This window comes from Sinocyclocheilus rhinocerous, unplaced genomic scaffold, assembly GCF_001515625.1.
Source record: "Sinocyclocheilus rhinocerous isolate Xijiao unplaced genomic scaffold, SAMN03320098_v1.1 scaffold512, whole genome shotgun sequence".
Lineage (NCBI taxonomy): Eukaryota > Metazoa > Chordata > Actinopteri > Cypriniformes > Cyprinidae > Sinocyclocheilus > Sinocyclocheilus rhinocerous.
In genome coordinates, this window is record NW_015638979.1 from 554,948 (window position 1) to 575,892 (window position 20,945).

General features: G+C 35.9%; 1 protein-coding gene across 1 annotated transcript in view; it reads left to right on the forward strand.

Annotated features, from left to right (window-relative positions):
* The window catches only part of LOC107750749 (CUB and sushi domain-containing protein 1), a 495,842-nt gene that overhangs the window by 340,809 nt on the left and 134,088 nt on the right, over nt 1–20,945 (forward strand). The window contains exons 10-17 of the mRNA XM_016566272.1: nt 2,325–2,446; nt 7,851–7,954; nt 8,176–8,288; nt 12,239–12,421; nt 13,162–13,488; nt 16,940–17,134; nt 17,246–17,384; nt 17,575–17,762. Coding sequence (XP_016421758.1) covers nt 2,325–2,446; nt 7,851–7,954; nt 8,176–8,288; nt 12,239–12,421; nt 13,162–13,488; nt 16,940–17,134; nt 17,246–17,384; nt 17,575–17,762 — 1,371 coding nt within the window. The remainder of the gene's footprint in view (nt 1–2,324; nt 2,447–7,850; nt 7,955–8,175; nt 8,289–12,238; nt 12,422–13,161; nt 13,489–16,939; nt 17,135–17,245; nt 17,385–17,574; nt 17,763–20,945) is intronic.

Consider the following 20,945-nt stretch of genomic DNA (forward strand, 5'->3'; position numbering starts at 1 on the left):
TTTACACAGTTTATGTATCTCAAAGGGGACATGGATGCATTTAACCTGCAGTTACAGATGGATAAATAATGTTTTGTTTTTAAAACGTTGAACGTAAAACGTTGAATACTGATATTTGAAATAATTTAAAACATGAACAAAATAGTAGAAATGTGAAATTAAAACCACCAGTAGGTGGCAGCAAGTGACTGTTAATGAGTGAGTCATTGAGATTCAACCGATACATTAAAACGACTGATTCATTCAGGAACAAAGCATTTGACTGTATTAATGAGTGAATCACTGAATCATTTTTATCAACCGATTTGTTCAAAAAGCTGATTCATTCAATAAGTAAACACCAGTACTGTAACGAAGTATTATTACTTCGTTACAATACACCACTGGGTTTATAGGTAGGAGTGGGATTAGCGACTATATTTTATAACTAATATTTTAATGCTATATTGTTACTAAAATTGTTATTTTCCTGCATATTTCGGTCAATTGCGTTTTATATCCTTTTATATTTGCTATAAAATGGGTAGGTTAAGGTTTGGGGGTAGGTTAAGGGGTCTGAACATTTAAATTGCTTATTGATAAAATGATAAAAATGCATATTTGCTATAAAATGGGTAGGTTTAGGTTTGGGGGTAGGTTAAGGGGTCTAAAAATCTAAATCTCTTATTGATAAAATGATAAAAATGCATATTCGCTATAAAATGGGTAGGTTTAGGTTTGGGGGTAGGTTAAGGGGTCTAAAAATCTAAATCGCTTATTGATAAAATGATAAAAATGCATTGATACGAATATCTTAATGATACAAAAGATACGTAAATATCTTTACGTTTTTTAGCTGAAAATACGTAGCGATTTGTACGTTTTAAACGTTGAAATACATCTAAATTGTACGTTTTAGCGTCAATAAAAACGTACAAAAAATTATGTTTTGTGTTTGAAAATATTACGTATTAATACCTACGTATAAACATGAGACCAGGCTGAAATAAGATGTCAAATGGGGCAATTTACAATACACAGAAGCAATGGCTAAACTTCCCTATACCTTTAACACTGTTCATTTGCTGATGTGCAAACACTGCTGTTTTCTTCAGGAAATACTAGTTTAGTGGTTGATGTTTCTGAGAAAATAACTGTCTATGGATTTGTTTGGTTGGAAAACATTTTGAACTCATTTTCACATAGGCAGTGAAGAAGCCCTGTTTGAGAATATATGCTATCTCTTCACATCTCTACTTATCCAAACCTTCCTTAGTACCCTGTGAGGAAGCCAATGAAGCCACAGCAATGGAGTGGCTGCTCTTTTAAGCTGTCAAAGAAAATCCCTGACTAAACACAAGGGAGAAGCAGTTAATACCCTGGCACAGTATAGGGTTGGTAAAAATACCCTGACTTTGTCAATGATTGAGTCAAGTTATTCTGAGACATGACCTTAAATAGATTAGCTCATGTTGTGAGGGCTGGATGTGTTCAAAGGAAGTGTTTTTAGTGTGGGGCGGGATGGAAATATATATTCGAAAACCTAGTGAGCTGCGTACAAATAAAGCATTTTAGGCATCATAGGTAGGCTACACTGTGGACTCAAAGACCGTTCCAAAAGGTAGGCAGCATTATAAGACGCCTTCTAAAATACTTAGTTTTGGCCACATTTTCATTTATGCATATGGAGAAGGAAATCCAATAATACATTGTGACAAGCTCAGTGAAAAAAAGAGGGAAAAAAAGGTTAAGTAAGAGAAATATCAGTTATACATGCTGATTTATAATCTATTCAACACAAAAACACACTGATAAAAAATAGTTCACTATAATAATTTTCATTATTATCCAAATGCTAACGTCAAACGATTGTAAGTTGAAAATGAGTTTGACATTAGCATGTCGCTAAGCTAAAAACACAATACTCCTTACAGCATACATGCATTAAGTAAAATAGGCAATTTGTATTTAGATTGCACTGTTTACTGAAGGAAATACATTTATAACCAGCATTTCTCTTTGCTCATCTGCCATCTTGGATTCATTTGTTTGTTTGTTTTCACTGAACTCGCGCATTGCAGTGATTGCCTTCTATGAATGACCCATGCCTACCTTTTGGAAAAGCCTTTGAATGCTTCTCTAGGCAGCTGACAAAGCGATAGTGATGACAGCCTGGTTATACTGCATTAAATTCTTATATTGATGATTACATGTCTTCGAATATCCTATTGTCATATAACTCAAGGTGTGTTGCATTCCTTTCAATAGCAACAGCAATAACTACAAAAACATTGCAGTTGCTAAATATGTGTTTACTTTCTTTGTACTGTTTACCCTTTCAACAGCTAGGACCTGTGGATCTAATCTGCGGGGCCCTAAAGGCATCATAACGTCTCCAAATTACCCCGTCCAGTATGAGAATAACGCACACTGTGTGTGGGTCATAACAGCGGTGGATCCAGAGAAGGTACGTCTTCAATTTAAATCTAAATTGCAACCTAAGGCTGACTCCAAGTTAAACCAGTATAGAATTCCACAAACGGTCCATTTTTAATCTGCCAAACCAAAGCCTGATATGCTGCTGAATAGCCACCAAGACACATAATTGAATGGGACCTTGCATAAATGTCAAAAATAATCTTAGAGATAATTTGTGAGGACATTTGCATTGCAGTCCACAGTGTTTGCATAATTGTCAACCTTTTGCCATGACTGTCTCTCGCTATTACTGCGTCTCCAGAATTGATTAGGTTCAGCCACACGTCTTCAGCTCTGTGGCAAGAGTGATGGTAATACAATCCGGCATGACCTCAACACACGCCGTGAGAGTGACTCATGCTTTTGTTACTAAATCAAGACCAAATGAAAAAAGTCAAAACAACATATTAGAATAAACAAGAGCTATTCTGCTCCCCATGCTTTGCATCTTTCCAGATTTTAATGTTGAGATAATGTGTCTGTGTGACATTATTGAATTTACTTTCAGATCTTGAAATTACTGTAAAATGATCCAACAGTATAACACAATTTTCATTACAGATATTTAGCAGACATTTAGCAACTATTTAGCTGGATAATACACCAAATATTCACCATATATAACTATTCAAAACTTTTTGGCTCGTAAGATTTATAATATATAAAATCTAGGCTACATTTATGATTTATTTGATCAAATCCTTCTGACCTCAAACTTTTGAATTGTAGTGTATATTTGCAATGTATGTATCAAATATTGATATTTATTCAAACTTCATGATAAAAAGGCAGTAGAGTTCTGTGAATAAGTAGAAATTATTTTAGTGCATTGATTCAAAGCGCTAATTCATTTGGATTCATTTGCATCGCCACTCTGAGACCAAAGTCTCTGAGTGGGATTTTTCAAGCATTTAAATATTTAGTTGAACAATATAGATACAAATGATGTATGTTTATGTTTGAATATATTTTATACTCATATAAATTATTCCTTTTGTTCTTTTATTGTGGAAAACATTCCTTTATTATTTTTAGAGTATGCATTGTAAAAGGTTGGTTTCTTTGATCAACTTACACTCACCTGTGTTACGCTTCCTGGGGAAGGCTTACGCTGAAACGCAAAGGATCTTATCATTTTTGTATGTATAGCCATGTAATAATAAAGGCATTTAAATAAATTGTAGTGCCTTTGTTATCTAGCTTTTTGTTTTATACCATGTTGAACCATTGACCTTAGAGCACCTTCTTGTTATATTCCATGTAGAAAGCTCTCTCTGCCATTAAAGGGATAGTTCACAAATTTGATGTTTATCTGCTTACCCCCAGGGCATCCAAGATGTAGGTGACTTTGTTTCTTCAGTAGAACACATATGATGATTTTTAACTCCAACCGTTGCAGTCTATCACATTCTTTAAAAGTTTGTCTTTTTTTTCTTAAACTCTGTTCAGAACAGAATGTTAAGACCTCAAAAGATCATAAAAATGCAGTCTTGATCTTTGTCTCTGTCATAGCATATGGTCTGAGACAAGAAGGTCAACATGTTCTGACTGCTGATACAGTCAGATTCAAGGCCATTTCTGTAATAGATATCAGTCTGCTTACAAACCAGTAGCATTTTGTCATGTTGATGTGGCCTGGATAATGTTTATTGTCCATCCAAAAAAGAAGCCATTTACCGTCAAGAGGTCTCACCGCACCACGTCATTTACTAGAAAATATTACTTTCATACAAAGTTGACGTAACGTAAGAATCTCAGTCAGATTCAGCTCATAAAATTATTTGTTCCTGTCCTTGAATTGCTTTAGCTAAAACATTTAGTGCTGTCTTTCATATTAGCTTTAATATATTATATTTCAGCGCACTTTCCACTAGGTTGATTTTTTTTTCTCCAGTGAAAGGAGCCATCACAACCACTGCTGCACATACTAAAATTTATAAAAACAAAGGATTCAAACATTTGCTTTTCTATGATATTTAGAAATGTCAGTGGATGGCAATTTTTTTTTTCAATGTAACCGAACTTTTAACATAAAACAGGTTAAATATGTGACCCGTGCTGGCAAAATGAGTCAGAATGAGCAAATTAAAAAAAAATATATATATATATATATTTATTTTCACATTCTCAATTAGAATACCTTAAAAATTATATATGACTTGTTGGAATCAGACAAAAAATTACTGAGCTACAGCCGTTTTAAGGCGAAAGAGTCAGTACATTTTTTACTTCTTTTGCCTGTAGCTCAAAATTAGACTGTGCACATTCCGACTCATTTTGCCAGCACGGGTCACATATTGATGTTTTATATCATCTGGATGGTCATTACACATGGTATGTGAATAAGAAGAGTCAAGTAAGAATATGAAAAGTTTAAAAATTGTTCCTAGAATCTAAATCATTCCTGGTAGCAGGCAGAGCTTACTTCCTGCATTATGTATTCAGAAATGCATGCTGGATTTCTGTAGCTCAGCGAGGAAATGACTAGTCAGACAGGGCCTAGTACTGTGGGGAAAAAGCATTTTGTGTATATTATACTGTCTGATTTAATTAAAATGAAGGGGACATGCACTTCAACACTGGCTGAAGAATATCTTTTTTATCACAGGCACTGGAGATTTGTAGCCTCTTTGTTGTTTATGGAGCGTGTCGATTTATGGTCTATTTTGTGTTCCCTTTGAGTTTGGAGATGGGGCTGTTAGGTTTGAAGGGTTGAAAGTTAAGCTGTAGAGGTTAAGGGGTATTGGGAGCATTCAAAAATATTTTAATTTGTAGCTTTTTGATGTATAGGGCTATATGTATAGTGTTTTTGGAGCAAATTAATATGATATTTCTGAAATGAAATGAACCTTGTAATGTTAATGCATCTTGTGATGATAATGCAGGCATGTTCAGGCAGAATTTGTAACTATGTTTGCAATTTTTTTTATTGCTCTTGCATATTTGAATAATTTTCTAGAAAATGTGTGTTGTAATAAAAGCTTGATGTGGTGCAAGTAGGCCTTTATGTCGGTAAATGACCTCCTTTTTGGCCAGAAATATTTAAAGCCAAATTAACATGACATATAGACCCAAACTGTAGTCATTCACAATTTTTGGACTGGATTTTGTTGGTTTGTGCAGTGGCGAGATCAGATGTGCATTGCCACACAACTCACAGCTCAGAGGGAATGCTGTTTGTAACTAACACTAAATGTGATTTGTAAAAACTCATACTTTCTCAGTTTTTCCCCCTCCTGGACGAATAAAAATGCACGATAAACCCACACCATTTAGCAATTTCTGAAGAGCATCGAGAGCCGTCTTCTCTCAAACTCAGGGAGAGTCATTGAGGCAGCTGTCAGGCCTTTTTAGTTTTGTATAAAATAAAGAAATCAATCATTCTTTTAAGCTGGTTCAGGGAACAATCGCTAAGATGTCCTGTCACTCTCTGATTGTGTTTATGTAGACCATGAGTGCTGTTTTTATCCTCTGGTATTGGGAGCATTCAAAAATATTTTAATTTGTAGCTTTTTGATGTATAGGGCTATATGTATAGTGTTTTTGGAGCAAATTAATATGATATTTCTGAAATGAAATGAACCTTGTAATGTTAATGCATCTTGTGATGATAATGCAGGCATGTTCAGGCAGAATTTGTAACTATGTTTGCAATTTTTTTTATTGCTCTTGCATATTTGAATAATTTTCTAGAAAATGTGTGTTGTAATAAAAGCTTGATGTGGTGCAAGTAGGCCTTTATGTCGGTAAATGACCTCCTTTTTGGCCAGAAATATTTAAAGCCAAATTAACATGACATATAGACCCAAACTGTAGTCATTCACAATTTTTGGACTGGATTTTGTTGGTTTGTGCAGTGGCGAGATCAGATGTGCATTGCCACACAACTCACAGCTCAGAGGGAATGCTGTTTGTAACTAACACTAAATGTGATTTGTAAAAACTCATACTTTCTCAGTTTTTCCCCCTCCTGGACGAATAAAAATGCACGATAAACCCACACCATTTAGCAATTTCTGAAGAGCATCGAGAGCCGTCTTCTCTCAAACTCAGGGAGAGTCATTGAGGCAGCTGTCAGGCCTTTTTAGTTTTGTATAAAATAAAGAAATCAATCATTCTTTTAAGCTGGTTCAGGGAACAATCGCTAAGATGTCCTGTCACTCTCTGATTGTGTTTATGTAGACCATGAGTGCTGTTTTTATCCTCTTGCTAAGTCTTCTGTAAGAAAAAGAAGAAAAAAATAATCTTTACTTTTGACAGGATAATTTAAAAGCCTGTATTTTAGACTTAGTTTAAGGTCTCGCCAAACGTCTCTGTATCAGCACTGACATTTTATACAGATTGCTTGTCAAGATCTTCTCAGTGTTGCTGAATCGTTCCTTTCTTTTTAAACGGATGCAGCCAGCGTGCTTGCTCTATTACTATTAATAAACAAAATGGTGACCATAGACACTGCAGCAATTATAAAATGTTAATATGACTTATTTGTACATGTCTCACTGTGCTGTGACTTTTTCAAGTAGGAAATATTATGAATAACAGTAATCAACTTACAAATTGCTTATTTCCCTGCATATTAAAATAGTAGTATAAAATAAATTTTACTCACTCTCATGTTCAGAATATTCCAAACTTTCTTTCTTCAGTGGAACCCAAAAGGAAAATCTAGGCGGAATGGCAGTCTCAATTACCTCTCACTTTCATTGTATTCAAAAAAAATAAAAAGCATTGAAACTAAGCGAATGGTGACTGAGGCTGTCATACTGCATAACATCTTCTTTTGTGTTCCACTGGTTTTGGAACAACATGAGGGGGAGTAAATGAAGACACAGTTGTCATTTCTGAGTGAATTATCTCTTCAATATGAAATTGTAGAAGGTAACATTGAAAAAAAAATGACACCAGTCATATTTAAAGATGGGACAGAATATGGATGAAAATAATGGCTCTTTAATGGACCGTTTTAAAAAAAAATGTGAGGATGTTGATCATAGGGTTGTCCTAATTAAGCTTGATTTTTTTCTTCTCCTTCTAGCAATCTCTCCTTGAATCCAATTTTCTTTCTGCCGCCTTCCTTTCTGTGCTTACATCAAATGAACATGCATCCCGTTTCCTCGGACTTTGCACCACACATGGCAGAACTTCTCAAAGTCTCACATATCTTGAATTAAACAAAATTATTTAATTGCACCTTCATCTCTGCTTCTTCAATCAGCCTTACATGTGTAGCCATGGAAAAGAATTGAGAGCGACGACTGGCTTGCCTTGCTGTTGTGTTTTTCTTCTTCTTTTAATACGATCACTCTCTGAGTCAGCCTCATGTGAATAGGCCCATTCTGCTCTGGGCATTTTGCTCTATGGTGTTTGTCTTGACCTCTCCTTCATTCCTGTAGGTCATCAAGCTGGCTTTTGAAGAGTTTGATCTAGAGCGAGCATACGATACATTAACAGTGGGCGACGGAGGGAAGATAGGTGATGCTCGAAGAGTCCTTTATGTGTGAGTAGAGCAAAAAGGGTTCTTATGTTAAACTTTGAACAGACACATGCTTCTATTCACAAACGCCTCCATGACTTACTTATTTATGCCCATGGAATAACAGTTTTCTTTCAAAAGCAACCTCCACATGACATAGGCACTGGGTTTATGTATATGCTTTCATAGCTCCATACGAATACACAAATCAAAGAATACATTTCGATTTTGTGCCTCTATTCTAGCCTCACGGGATCCAGCGTGCCCGATTTGATTGTGAGTATGAGTAACCAGATGTGGCTCCATCTGCAGTCCGATGACACGATTGGATCGCAAGGTTTCAAGGCTGTATATGAAGGTATGTCACTGGTTTTCTCTTTCTTAAGGTCATTTCCACCAACTCTAAGTGATGAAACAGGACTGTAAATGGTCACCTTTTTCTTCTTTTCCAAGAAATATCAGTGTGTTGTTTATTCCTTTTTACAGTGAAAATATATGACTTGGTGACTTTCGGTTGCTAAAGCGTACCAGTTTTAAAAAGGCATGCAAATTGAAGGCAAATGGAGCAGCATATGTGCTGTGCAGACATGTTTAAAAAGCTTGCGTGAAATATTCTACCTGCCGTTCACCCTGCAGGAGAATAGCATCAAAGCAAGTCAGATCTGAGAATACAATGAGGCATGTATTTACATATACACAGATAAACCGATAAAAATTGCTACAGAAACAGCCATTCTGTATTCACAAGTAAACATGTTCAAGTTCAAGTTTATTTATTTGTATAGCGCTTTTCACGATACAAATCGTTGCAAAGCAACTTTACAGAAAATTAAGTTTCTACAATATTTAGTAGTAGCTTATCAGTGGTGACTGTCAGTTAATGTACGGAAAAATCAATTAAAGACGTAATAAAACAGACGATGAACACTATTAACAGCAATTATTATATGATGCAATCAAACTTATAGCAAAATTTGGTAGTTCTGTATGTTGTTTCAGGGTTGGCATCATCTGAGGTCCTCTGAGGGGTTGGCATCATCTCTTCTCAGGTGTTCTGGATACAGACTGAAGCTTGTGTAAATCCCAGTTATATCAATCCCGTGGCAAAAACAGATAAACAATCAGAGACATAATTAGCGTAACTGCTGTTCCAATCAAGCAACATTGATTTGTTTAACCCAAGCTAAAGAATAACAATGTGCATTTGATCAGATATAACTGCAGTACAAGATTATGAGATGGATTATTTGAATGCTTGGCCAAAGAGATGTGTCTTTAATCTAGATTTAAACAGAGAGAGTGTGTCTGAACCCCAAACGTGAGCAGACACAACTTTTTCTAAAATTTTAGACATAAAAGGAAGATTTGAGATGGGTCTGTAATTTGCCAGTTCACTCGGATCTAGTTGTGGTTTCTTAATAAGAGGCTTAATAACCACCAGCTTGAATGGTTTTGGGATGTGACCTAAAGACAACGACAAGTTGATAATATTGAGAAGCGGTTCTTATGCTACAGGTAACAACTCTTCAGTAATTTAGTGGGTACAGGATCTAACAGACATGTTGTTGGTTTAGATGCAGTGATAAGTTTGTTGACATGTTGCACCATTATCAAATTATCAGCTCAAGATCTGAACTCATGACAGTGTGGTGAAAATGTTTCTATTTTACATCCTGTTCTAATTTAAGAAATTGTATTAAATTATTTGATCAGCTAATGAAAATGTTTCTATTTTGCATTCATTTCTTATTTAATTAAATTATATCAACTAGTGAACAAGTTTTCATTTTACATTTTTTTTTTGTTACAAATGACATTATCATTATAATGATTTGAGTGAAAAGGTGATATTTCTTCACATGATCAATGTCACCAATTGGACCTAGAAATAGAGCATAATATTTCTTATTTACATTTCTAAATATTTAGTTTATTTCCAGATTCAAGTGGTATGTATAGTTGTTTTAGTACAGAGTGGATTTCCTTAAATAGAATATGAAAACACTTTAATTTATTCAACATGATTAAGTAGACATTTTATTTTGTATTTATCTATTCCCTTTGTTTCTTCCTTAAAAAAAAAGGAGTTGTTCCCTAGCCGCTCTTCACTGTGAACTATAACCTCACAATTGAGCAATTCTCACTGTCTGGATAGCCCAGCACAATGACACAAACCCAATTAACTTTGTGTAAACCCAATTTCACACTTGTGCTTCTAGTCACGTTGTCATGTTTGACATTTCCACCGGTACCCACTGGTGGGACACTTTGTTTGAGGCCGTGTAGATATCAAACTCAAATTCATCATTTCATACCTTCATTTAAAAGTTTTTAGATTGGCAAAGGATGGTTTTCCCCTCAACGGAAGTTCTAAACTTTACAAAAACTGTGGTCACCAACAATAAGCTTTATCAGACAGAACAAAGGCTCATTTCATAGTAGATAATTAAAGCCAACCTTCTAAAGAGTTAAATGAATAGTTCACTAAATGAAAATCGTTCATTATTTACAAATTTAATTCCAAACCGATAAGCTGGAATTCAGTTTTATTGCTCATTGACAAATTTAAATTTTTCCCTCCACAACTCCTAAATCTCATTATTTTGGTGTCAATCATTTGTAATTTTCAGTATTTAATGCCTTCAATTTCTTGTCTGTTCCTCACACAAAACTATAGCATGACTTTAAAAAATGCAAGGAAAATGAAAACAAGTCATGGACTACTTTATACCTGCAGACTTGTTGCCTTAAGAAATACAAAAATACCCTAAAGTGTCAACACATGTATGTTGTAAATAACATACATATGTAATAAAAAGTGAGAGTGCGTAAATAATGACAGATTTCATTTTTAGGCGAACTGTTCCCCCACTTGTGTGGGAAGCAGGTTCTAACATTATTTCCAGGTAAAGAATTTTGCTGTTAAAAAAAAAAAAAAATTTAATTAAATAACAAATCCACGATAGAATGACCATAAAATAAATAACATTTAATAGATTTTAAATAGAAAATGCTTGAGTAATTACCAAAGAAAAACAAAAGTGAACTTTGACAAAACAAAAAAAAAACAGTTTTACACTTAATTGCACAGAAAATGTCAGATGATTTCTTTTTCCAATTATGGCGGCTATTACATTTAATTTATTAGCCTTTTTTTTGCCAGTGTCTAAGGAACACAATGACCTGTCCTGGCAAATTTGACATTTTTGTCAATAGCACACATAATAGATTTGTTTGGTCTAGAGCTTAAGCAAGGTAACCACATTAGCTTAATGGTGTGTTAACTGTGTTAAAAACCCCGTACAAAAATATATGCGAATGTTTAACAGAGCATTTCTATAACTGTTAATGTTCCAGATAGCCTTCCTGTGCATTATTTAACACCGTTGCTTGTAAGAGCGGCTTGCTTTGATAAGTTGGCAGTCCTAACACGATAGTCTACTATTCTTGTGGATTCTTAAACTAATCGCCTGTGGCAGCACTGAAGGTATTTAGCATGCTCTTAACACCTTGTAGAGGTTGTGGAATCTGCCGCAAGTGGGAAACTCATCCCCTGTAGATTATCGGTTGGCTGGGTCAATAGAGCGCTTGCTGCTGAGCTGACACCATAGTTGTTAACATAAAAATGAACTCTTCCTGAACATCATTCGTTTGTCACTGTCATTTTATGCTGCCTTCCAAAACATTTCCTGGAAATATACAGCCTTAGCTCAGTATTCAAAAATGTGTCAAAGGACTGCTCTGATACTGTCGAGGACGGCACAGAAAAAGTAATGCTAAATGCAAATGATAAAAGGCAACTAGCAATATAAATATATTAGGATAGCAACATTAATAGGTTTGTCAACCTCTGAATGTTTGAATATGTTTCCCATCTTTTGTTGTTGATGTCAAAGAAATTCTAGATCTTTGATCTTTGCATTTCGTTTGGTTTGCGGATTTTTTTTGCCTTGGCTTTTTGTATTTTTCTTCTATTTATTGAATATACGCACCCAATTATAAACATATGTTTTTGCTTTACTTAACTGGCACAGAATCTTTTCATACTTTTTGATTTAAAGAAATTCTAGAGACATGTAAAAATTAAAATTGTCAATTTAGGAAATATTTCTTCCATATTGTTGGGCTTATGCAGTTCATGTTAATATTAATACATTTCCGTAAGCACATTTTTTGTTTACTTTTGCAAAATCCAAGTCCTAGAGCAACACCGTGTTATGCTACTTACAATGTCAAAAGGTGGTCAAATTGCCAGGCTGAAAACAACATGTTTAAATTAAATAAATCATGCTCTCTTGTTTTCCACAGAAATTGAGAAAGGTGGATGTGGAGACCCAGGCGTCCCTGCATATGGAAAGCGAACTGGGGACCGTTTTTTACACGGTGATGTGCTGACCTTTGAGTGTCAGGCTGCTTTTGAATTGGTTGGCGAGAGGACAATATCGTGCCAGCAAAATAACCAGTGGTCTGGAAACAAACCCAGCTGCGTCTGTAAGAGTCATTTTCTGAAATGCTTGGTTATAATTAACATGTTGCCATTTAGAATGATTAATGTATCGCTTCTGTAAAAGCATGACATCTAGATTAGGGGCAGATATGAAGCCGAATGGCATCCGTCCACGCTAGCAATTCCCAGGTTTGCTGTAGGAGAGGTCAATTATCATATTTCTGTTTCTGGAAAGTGTTACTGTCTCCTCTTCTCTCAAGAGGGAATGCACTAAGAACTGTGTGTTTGTTTGACTACACATGTCTAGAGATATGCCCAGTCTACAAAAAAAGATAGCATACAATATCTATCAATCTGAAATAATCCAAATTGACATTAAAATAATAATAAGAATACAAATAAAATATAAATAAATATATGCACACAGGCACAACTGTAGTGAATTCAACCCTCAATCCATCTGTCTGAGATAATCCTGTCATGCAATGGTAATTTTGTTTAGTGTTGCGATAAGAGGAAGCAGTAGCTTGTTAATGTATTAAATGGATGTTTTGTTGTTGTTGTTGTTGTTGTTTTTTTTTTACTTTCCTGACAAAGCTCAGACTATGACATGTCGTCATTTCTGCACCATGCAAACAATTCATTATCATAGTCTATGTGAATCCTCTTTTCTCTCATCTTTTTAGAGACAAAATAGTATTCCTGATAGCGCATCTATTGTGAATGAAAATAAATAGTGTAACCTTTGTAATGGAATTATATATATTTGTCTTCATCTCCACAGTCTCCTGCTTCTTCAATTTCACCACTCCGTCAGGCATCATCCTCTCGCCAAACTACCCAGAGGAATACGGAAACAACATGAACTGTGTGTGGCTCATTATAGCGGAGCCGGGCAATCGGATCCATCTCATTTTCAGTGATTTTGAGTTGGAGCCCCAGTTTGACTATCTTATTGTGAAAGACGATGGCATGCCGGAACCCACCACTTTTGGAACGTTCTCTGGGAAGGATGTACCATCGCAGATCGCCAGTAATGGGCATATCATGCGCTTGGAGTTCCAGTCGGACCACTCAAACACGGGAAAGGGGTTTAACATCACCTACACAAGTAAATGTGATTTTAATATTATGTTGTGTTTTAGAGGTGAAATGTGCAATTTCTGCAACAATAGGGGCACAAATAATGTAGCTGTGTTGGGCTGGTTGGGATGCTCATATAGAGCGATGTTTGATAATGCCACAGAGCCGCTTTGTTTCACCTTTTCAGGGAAATCATCCTACGGATTGCTTATAAGGCAATATATCTGCATATTAAACTGGGATATAACAAAGTCCCTTACAAGGCAAGTCAGTTCACTCGGCAGCAATCTTGGGAATGTCGTCGGGCAGCTATTTTCAATCATGCAAGTATAGCTCCTATCTAACTGAATGGGGAAATACCAAAATGTCAAAAAGTATTTGACAAACTTGCATTTCAAGACCATATTTCAAAACAGCATGGTATCATAAACATTGCTTCTTATTCTTCAAAAAAAAAAAAAAAGAAGTATACTGTATTTTTTTAGGTTGTTCTAGTCCAATGTGCGAGTACAGTGTAGAGAAAAATCTGAGCCCACGTTTCACATAAAGACCAGGTGGTGACTTTGCAGATTAGTGATTGGCTCTTTTGTTCGAAAGGCAAGATCTGCCATATTGGCTGTGTCCTCCTGGTTATACATTGCATAGCATAATTGTGTGATTGTTTTGTATTTATGTAGAAATTATTCCTTTCAGTCTGAAATACATTTTAATCATTTTCCCTCAGGGGTAGTCAATTATCTTATTTTTCCCTGCATCTTGCTAGAACAAGGGGTCACTTTATGTTTTTGCAGTATGCAGCTTGTTATAGGATTTAAGTCAGAGTAATATCTTTGAAGTTGAATAGATTCATTTGTAATATTGACTGCTCAAGGTAGAGAATGTTATGGTGCAATCCCATCACCTTTTATTAGGCATATCTCTGTTGTGAAAAATGCTATTCTTCATACTTCCAGCACTTAAAGGGCATTTTGACCTTCAGTACAAGTTTCATAGGATTCCATATTTACAGCAACAAGCTTTGGTTTTCTTTCTTTTTTCTTTTTTGTCCCCCACATGAATCAAAATATAGTCATGCATAGCAAGAGTTCTGAGTTTAATTAGTTTTTAGGTTTTTATTAAAATTACATTGACAAATATGATTTCCACTGAGATGAGCTTATCTTTGAACTTAAACAGAAATGTGTTTTAGTATTTAGGTCTTGGTGCACTGCAGACCTTGATAATCTCGATTCACAATGACACTGTTGTGAAACCCAGTGAGCTGCCTACATAGGCAGCATATTAAGGCATAGACAGACTCTATCAAAAAGTAGGCAGCATGATTAAGATACTTTCTTTTGAACAAATTCTAAAGCAGCATCGCATGTATGTAATTTTACACAAGGGAATTGTGAGACTTCCTCTAGCTTGTCATTGAAAAGTTAGCTAGCTTGCTTCGCCCTCTCTGGAATGTAACTTTGATACCAGTGTAGTGTTTATGTAGCTTAACTGGTACAGCGTGTCCTAGCAATGCCAAGGTAATGGTTTGATTCCTAGGAAACATATATACTGATGAAACATGCTTTGGATTTTTAAAATGGATTTGCTAAGTGCATATATGTACCGTTGCTCTTTATTAACAATATTAAAGATAGTTTGACTGTTAAAATGCCATTAGGGATACTTCAAGTCAGTAAGCTAAAAATGACTGAAACTGAACATATTTATATTTTTAGTGAATAGATGAAACTGTGACCGAGATCTGTGTTGGCACGTCTATGTGGGAACAAAATGGGGTGGTAGATGGAGCCAGTAGTTGTAGGCAATGTCAGTGTCAGTGGATTGTGTGGTTTGATATCTCAACAGTGCTGCTTCAGTAATGGTGTGCCATTGTCTCAGAAAGGAGTAGACATGTTTCCCAAAGTGGCGCTGGAGCAACTATCAGGCATGGCCGTAAGAACAATGAGACTGTCATTTGGGAATGGGGTAGAGCTGCGTACATGCCCTAAGCCCTGGCTGCGAGGTCTCCATGTATTAGCCATCACACTTCCACAGGGACCTCGCAGACAGATGTGTTCACCAAATGAAAACACTAAAATAGCTTTGACAGGATTCTCTGCTTCTGCGAGTGCACATATTGAATAATTGAAGCTTCCACACTGACATCTGTGATGCATGTGCGACACATATGTGAGCTGTCTGCAGAGTTGTGTTAAGGGAAAACAGAGAGTTGACAAAAATCTTCAAGCCATCTTGAGTGTGTCTCAAACCACCGTGTGGCGGAAAAAAATAGAGGGTTTAGAAACGAAGGCTGTAATGCGACTGAATGTTCTCTGTTGACGTTTATCCACGCACCGCCTCAACGTCTGTGTTTCTTTCACGTGATTCAGATTTATTTTTCATGGGAAATTGTAACTGTTAATGTAAAGTTAAGTAAGGGTTAACAACTGACTGATGAATTATGAAAATTCATGCACACCCAATGGTGTTAATGCTGCTACGACACAAATTGTAGTGTGCATTAAATATTTTCATTGATTTGAAATTATTCTAAATAATTCAGTCAATCAGAATCAAGCATTCAACCATACCATAAAGCAAAGTAAATTAATGCCTTGTTATATTGTATATACGTATGCTTTGCATTATGCAGTATTACATACATTACTGTAGCTTTTAACCCTAATTCTTACCCTAATGTCTGTGTGCATGGTCTGTTTGACCACACAGTGTACAAACAATTAAACTTACGTAATGCCTACTATAATAGAAAATCTTGACAAAATGCTTTTGCTTCTACATGAGAGCATAACTTAAACACAAGGTAACATTCAAAGATAATCCAGATGTTCCCGAAGTGACATTTTGATGGTGGGTGGATTAAAATTCTAAGAAAATGACAAAAAATTTGCCTCTTGTAGAATAAATTAGAAATTGAGTTGCCATCAGAGTGTGCAGCTGTGTATATTAGCTTTGTTTACATGCACTGCATTATGTCCGTTTCCATGCTAAATTCAACTGTACTGGTGTACAGGACAATTATGGAAATGTATGCAATTCATACAACAGTGTATTGTAATTCACAATACCCATACATATTTGCCCCTACATATTTGGCGTCATTCAAATACATGCTATCATGTGAAGAGTACCGAGGCGGCTATATACAGTATGTGTAAGGTTTAGTGGTATCATGTATGTTAGCGTTTTATTCACACATGTGTGTTACGGATTCTCAAAATAAGGTCAAATTCTAGTGACACTTTGGTGCCACACAGGTACTTTTCACTACTGCAACATTTGCCTTATGAGACTGGGCATTCTGGGCAAGATCAGTTGTGTAAGTTGTTTCTTAAAAGATAATTATAGTTGACTTAATTGAAGGTTAGGTACTCTTAATGAAAGTTAAGTGCTGATATCTTCTCAGGCAAGAGCAGGCAGGACCTAGATTAAGTATTATATGCTTCAGCACTGATTATACTTGTATCCCATGTCTGTAGCTTTTGGTCAAAATGAATGTCACGACCCTGGTATTCCCATCAACGGGCAGCGCTTTGGAGAGCACTTCTTACTGGGCAGCTCAGTGCTCTTCACGTGTGATGAGGGCTTCATCAAAACCCACGGATCCGAATCCATCACCTGTGTCATCCAGGATGGAAACGTGGTGTGGAATGCGGCCGTCCCCCGGTGTGAAGGTGAGAGAGCTCTTAGACTTTACTCTTCTGCACCTCTTCTGAAGGTGCTGCTGGGATTTGTGAGATGGGCTGCTGTTGACATTTTATTTTTCTGCACTCTCACTGTCCCAGCTCCATGTGGCGGACATCTAACGGCTCCCATAGGAGTCTTACTGTCCCCTGGCTGGCCCGGGTACTACAAAGACTCCCTCAACTGCGAATGGATGATTGAAGCCAGAAAGGATCATGCCATCAAGATATCTTTTGCCAGGTATTGATTTGTTTTGAATTTTTTTTTTCATTGCATATGAAACCCCTGGACACCCATCCCTGTCCCCTTTCTGGAAACTCTGGCAGCAGTCTCTTCAGTACAGTTTCAGTTTAATCTCCCTCATTAGAGTAATTCTGCTAAAGACCTGGGTCGTAAGCAGATGTTCCGCTCTTTCCGATTTCCTGTGCAGGTTTCAGACGGAGGTTAATTACGACACGCTGGAGGTTCGGGACGGGCCCTCCAACTCGTCGCCTCTGATCGGCGAGTACCACGGCACTCAGGCCCCCCACTTCCTCATCAGCACCGGCAATTACATGTACCTGCTCTTTACCACCGACAACAGTCGTTCCAGTGAAGGCTTCCAGATCCGCTATGAGAGTGAGTCAGCTTCTCATCTTTCCTCTGCAGTGATTTAAATGCACAGATATTGGGTTTTCACGCTCCACGGTGGGCGGTTCTGCAATATTCCATACATTTTGGCTGGACACGCTCTCTGGTGCATGTAATGTAATTGGAACGGTTTCTCCAGGGTTACAATCAGATGATAGTTTTCTAGTTGTCTAAAAATTATTTTGAGAAACATGTGTGTGCTAGCATCACATGACCAATATCAACATCCAGAGGCAACAGCTAAATTTAAGAGACCTCTGTGAATAATTAAATTGATCTGAAAATAAAGTTTGTTTTCTTTTTGAATGTGTTTAGTGGTGGTGGGTTTATAAACTGCGCTGTAGAGTGCGATTAAAGTTTAATGTCCCGCTGACACAAGGCCTGTTTGTTTGTTAGTGCAGGCTCAACAGATCGACAAATCATTATTGTTAAAAGCATTGTTATTGTTTTAATGCTCTTGTAGTTATTGTCGACTTGCTAACAGGGATTAAGCCAGAAAAAGCCAAAATCGGATTTGGCATCTGTTTTAGTGGACCCCCCACAGAGATATAGAGGTAACAGATAAACCACCACTAGCATAAAAGCCTTTTGAATTCTTTATATGTCAATGTTATTGTTGAAGGTGGAGTATGCAGTTCATGTGCTACTAGTGTCACTTAGCGGAATAACAAAAATTAAGCATATTTTCAAACAGCCTCTGTATAGCATCCCGTTCGTGCGTCACACCTCTCTGAACTCAAACATTACAAACACAGCTCTTAAGGGTGTATAAACATGAAGACATGTCTCAACAGGTAAAAGTAGGCCACTTTCAATTAAAGTTCCAACATATTAGGAATGTGTTTCAATTGAAGTTTAGCTTTCCTGTCAAGAAGAAACTCTGAGTTCTTCGTCTTGATTGAAACCCAAACATTCCATCAAATATTCAATCTTGTAAAAACACTACAGATCTTTTCCCTTGTTTTATCCCATTGTGTGTTTCTGTGTGTTTTTGCAAGTGTTTTAATTAATTAATTGATTTAGCTTTTAAGTCTAAAGAAATAGACCCCCTTAAACTGGCATAGCAAAGGACATTTAAATTTAACAATTTAATATTCAAAGCAGTTAAAGGACAAGTTCTCTGATTTTCAGCCAGCTTTGTATTGGTATTGTTAAAATGTCAGTAGTATATTTAAATAAGCAATGTGTACTCTTTCTCCATGTTACCTGCACCTAGATCTGCCGGTTTATTTGTGAAAACTACAGATCGTATTTCAGCATTTTTGTATCTTCACTTACAGATAGTTGGATTGATCTCAGTACACTATGGGTGCTGATATTTCCTTCCCTTTTTTTGGCAAAAGGGAACATCACAGCCTCTTTTCTCCATTTTTCTTTTGAAAGATTAAAACAAAAATCTGCATAGCCCATCTTGCCCTGAGTGACTCACCCCATTTATGTACATTCAGATTTGGTCACCTATGTGATCAATGTATTAATTAATTAATTACAATTTAGTAATTCATTTATTTGTATTAAAATGGACAAGGTACATAGTTCAATAAAAATCAACTATAAAATTATCGTACACTATATTGTGTATGTAACATAACTGGAGTCAAACCAGAGATTTAAATTTTGGTATGTTTGTAAAATTCTGCAATAATAAGTCAGTAAACCTTAATAAAAAAAGTTGACTAAATGCTATTTTGTGCCACCGAAGAAACAACATTTACATGTTTTTACTCTTTACTACATCCCTGATGCCTCACCTCAAAATCATGCAAGGACCTATACAAAAGTTAAATGTGATATTCATTGTATCAATGATAAAATGAATCATTTATAATATCTTCATAGAAAAAGTAAAACCAGAAGTAGTAGCATTTTGTAATCATCTTACCAGGCAAATATGTAAATAAACAGAAAGTAACCAATTTAATCAAATTATCTTAATTTAAAAACAGAACTGTTAATAAATTAAACACTTTTCAACCTAATAAATAGACAAAGTTAACATGTTTGTTTAAAAAAAAATGCAGATTAAAAAAAAAAATGTGGCTAAACATAAAGGATTAAATGAATGCTAAATAAGTTCTTATGTAGACAATAGCAATTTAATTATTATTATTATTATTATTATTATAATTACAACCATTTATGTTTATTTTAATCATTTAGTCCCTTTCCCTTTGAATTAGTTTGTTTTGAAATCTGATTTTGTTGTGCCCTGCTGCTCAAGTGCAGTTTTGATTGGAGTGTTAAATACACCAATCCTTGTTCCAAAACCTCATTATTAAGAAATTTAGCACTGCTTGTTAGAAATATAGCACATATCCATGTGCCTGCTTGTTTTGTATTATTGCAACTTTACAAATAGGCCTGTGTGTAAAATGAAATGTTATCACTTTTTACCCCCATGAACTTAACTGAAAAATGCAAATGGTATCTTTATAAAAACTAAATGGCCTGACAAATATTCTCCAGTTGCTCTTTTTCAGCAGTAATTTAACATATTTATTATAATGTAATGTGCTGCAGTAGAGACAGAAGAATGAGAAATGTGGGCAAGAGGGAACATGAGATGATTCTCAAATAATATTCACAACTCCCAATAAATTACCTCTGACATTATGCCTGATATATATGAAACTCATTCGTGTCAAAGTGTTCCCATTTTTCAGACTTTCAGACGGCTATCAGAGGTTTATCAGCGGCCAAATAATAGATCCGAATGCATGTGAAACTGACAGGTGGAAATATAGACCAATTATAGGTTTGTAAACATTCAGGATGCGCGCGCATCATGGTTGCAGAAAACCAGCCTTTACGGCTAGAGAATTTCACGGATACGGTACAAAATGGTTAGGTTTAAAAAGATTATAAATTATATTGATTAGATGTCATTTTCAAAATGTTCTCCGCATATTACAAGAGCTTGTCACCCAGCGATAAGCACTGTTATTCAACGAAATTGATGTTAGAGAGTGGGATAGTCTTACAGATCTGAAACAGGGATGACGTTTTTTGTGGGCGGAGCCTATCTGGTGGCAGAAAATGACGGTTTTCAAGTGGCAGTCTATGGAGCCATGGAATAAAAAAAGGTAAATTTGATTTTATATTTCAAAATTCTGACTTTATTCTCGCAATTCCGAGATTATATCTCACAATTCTAATAAGGAAAAACAACTC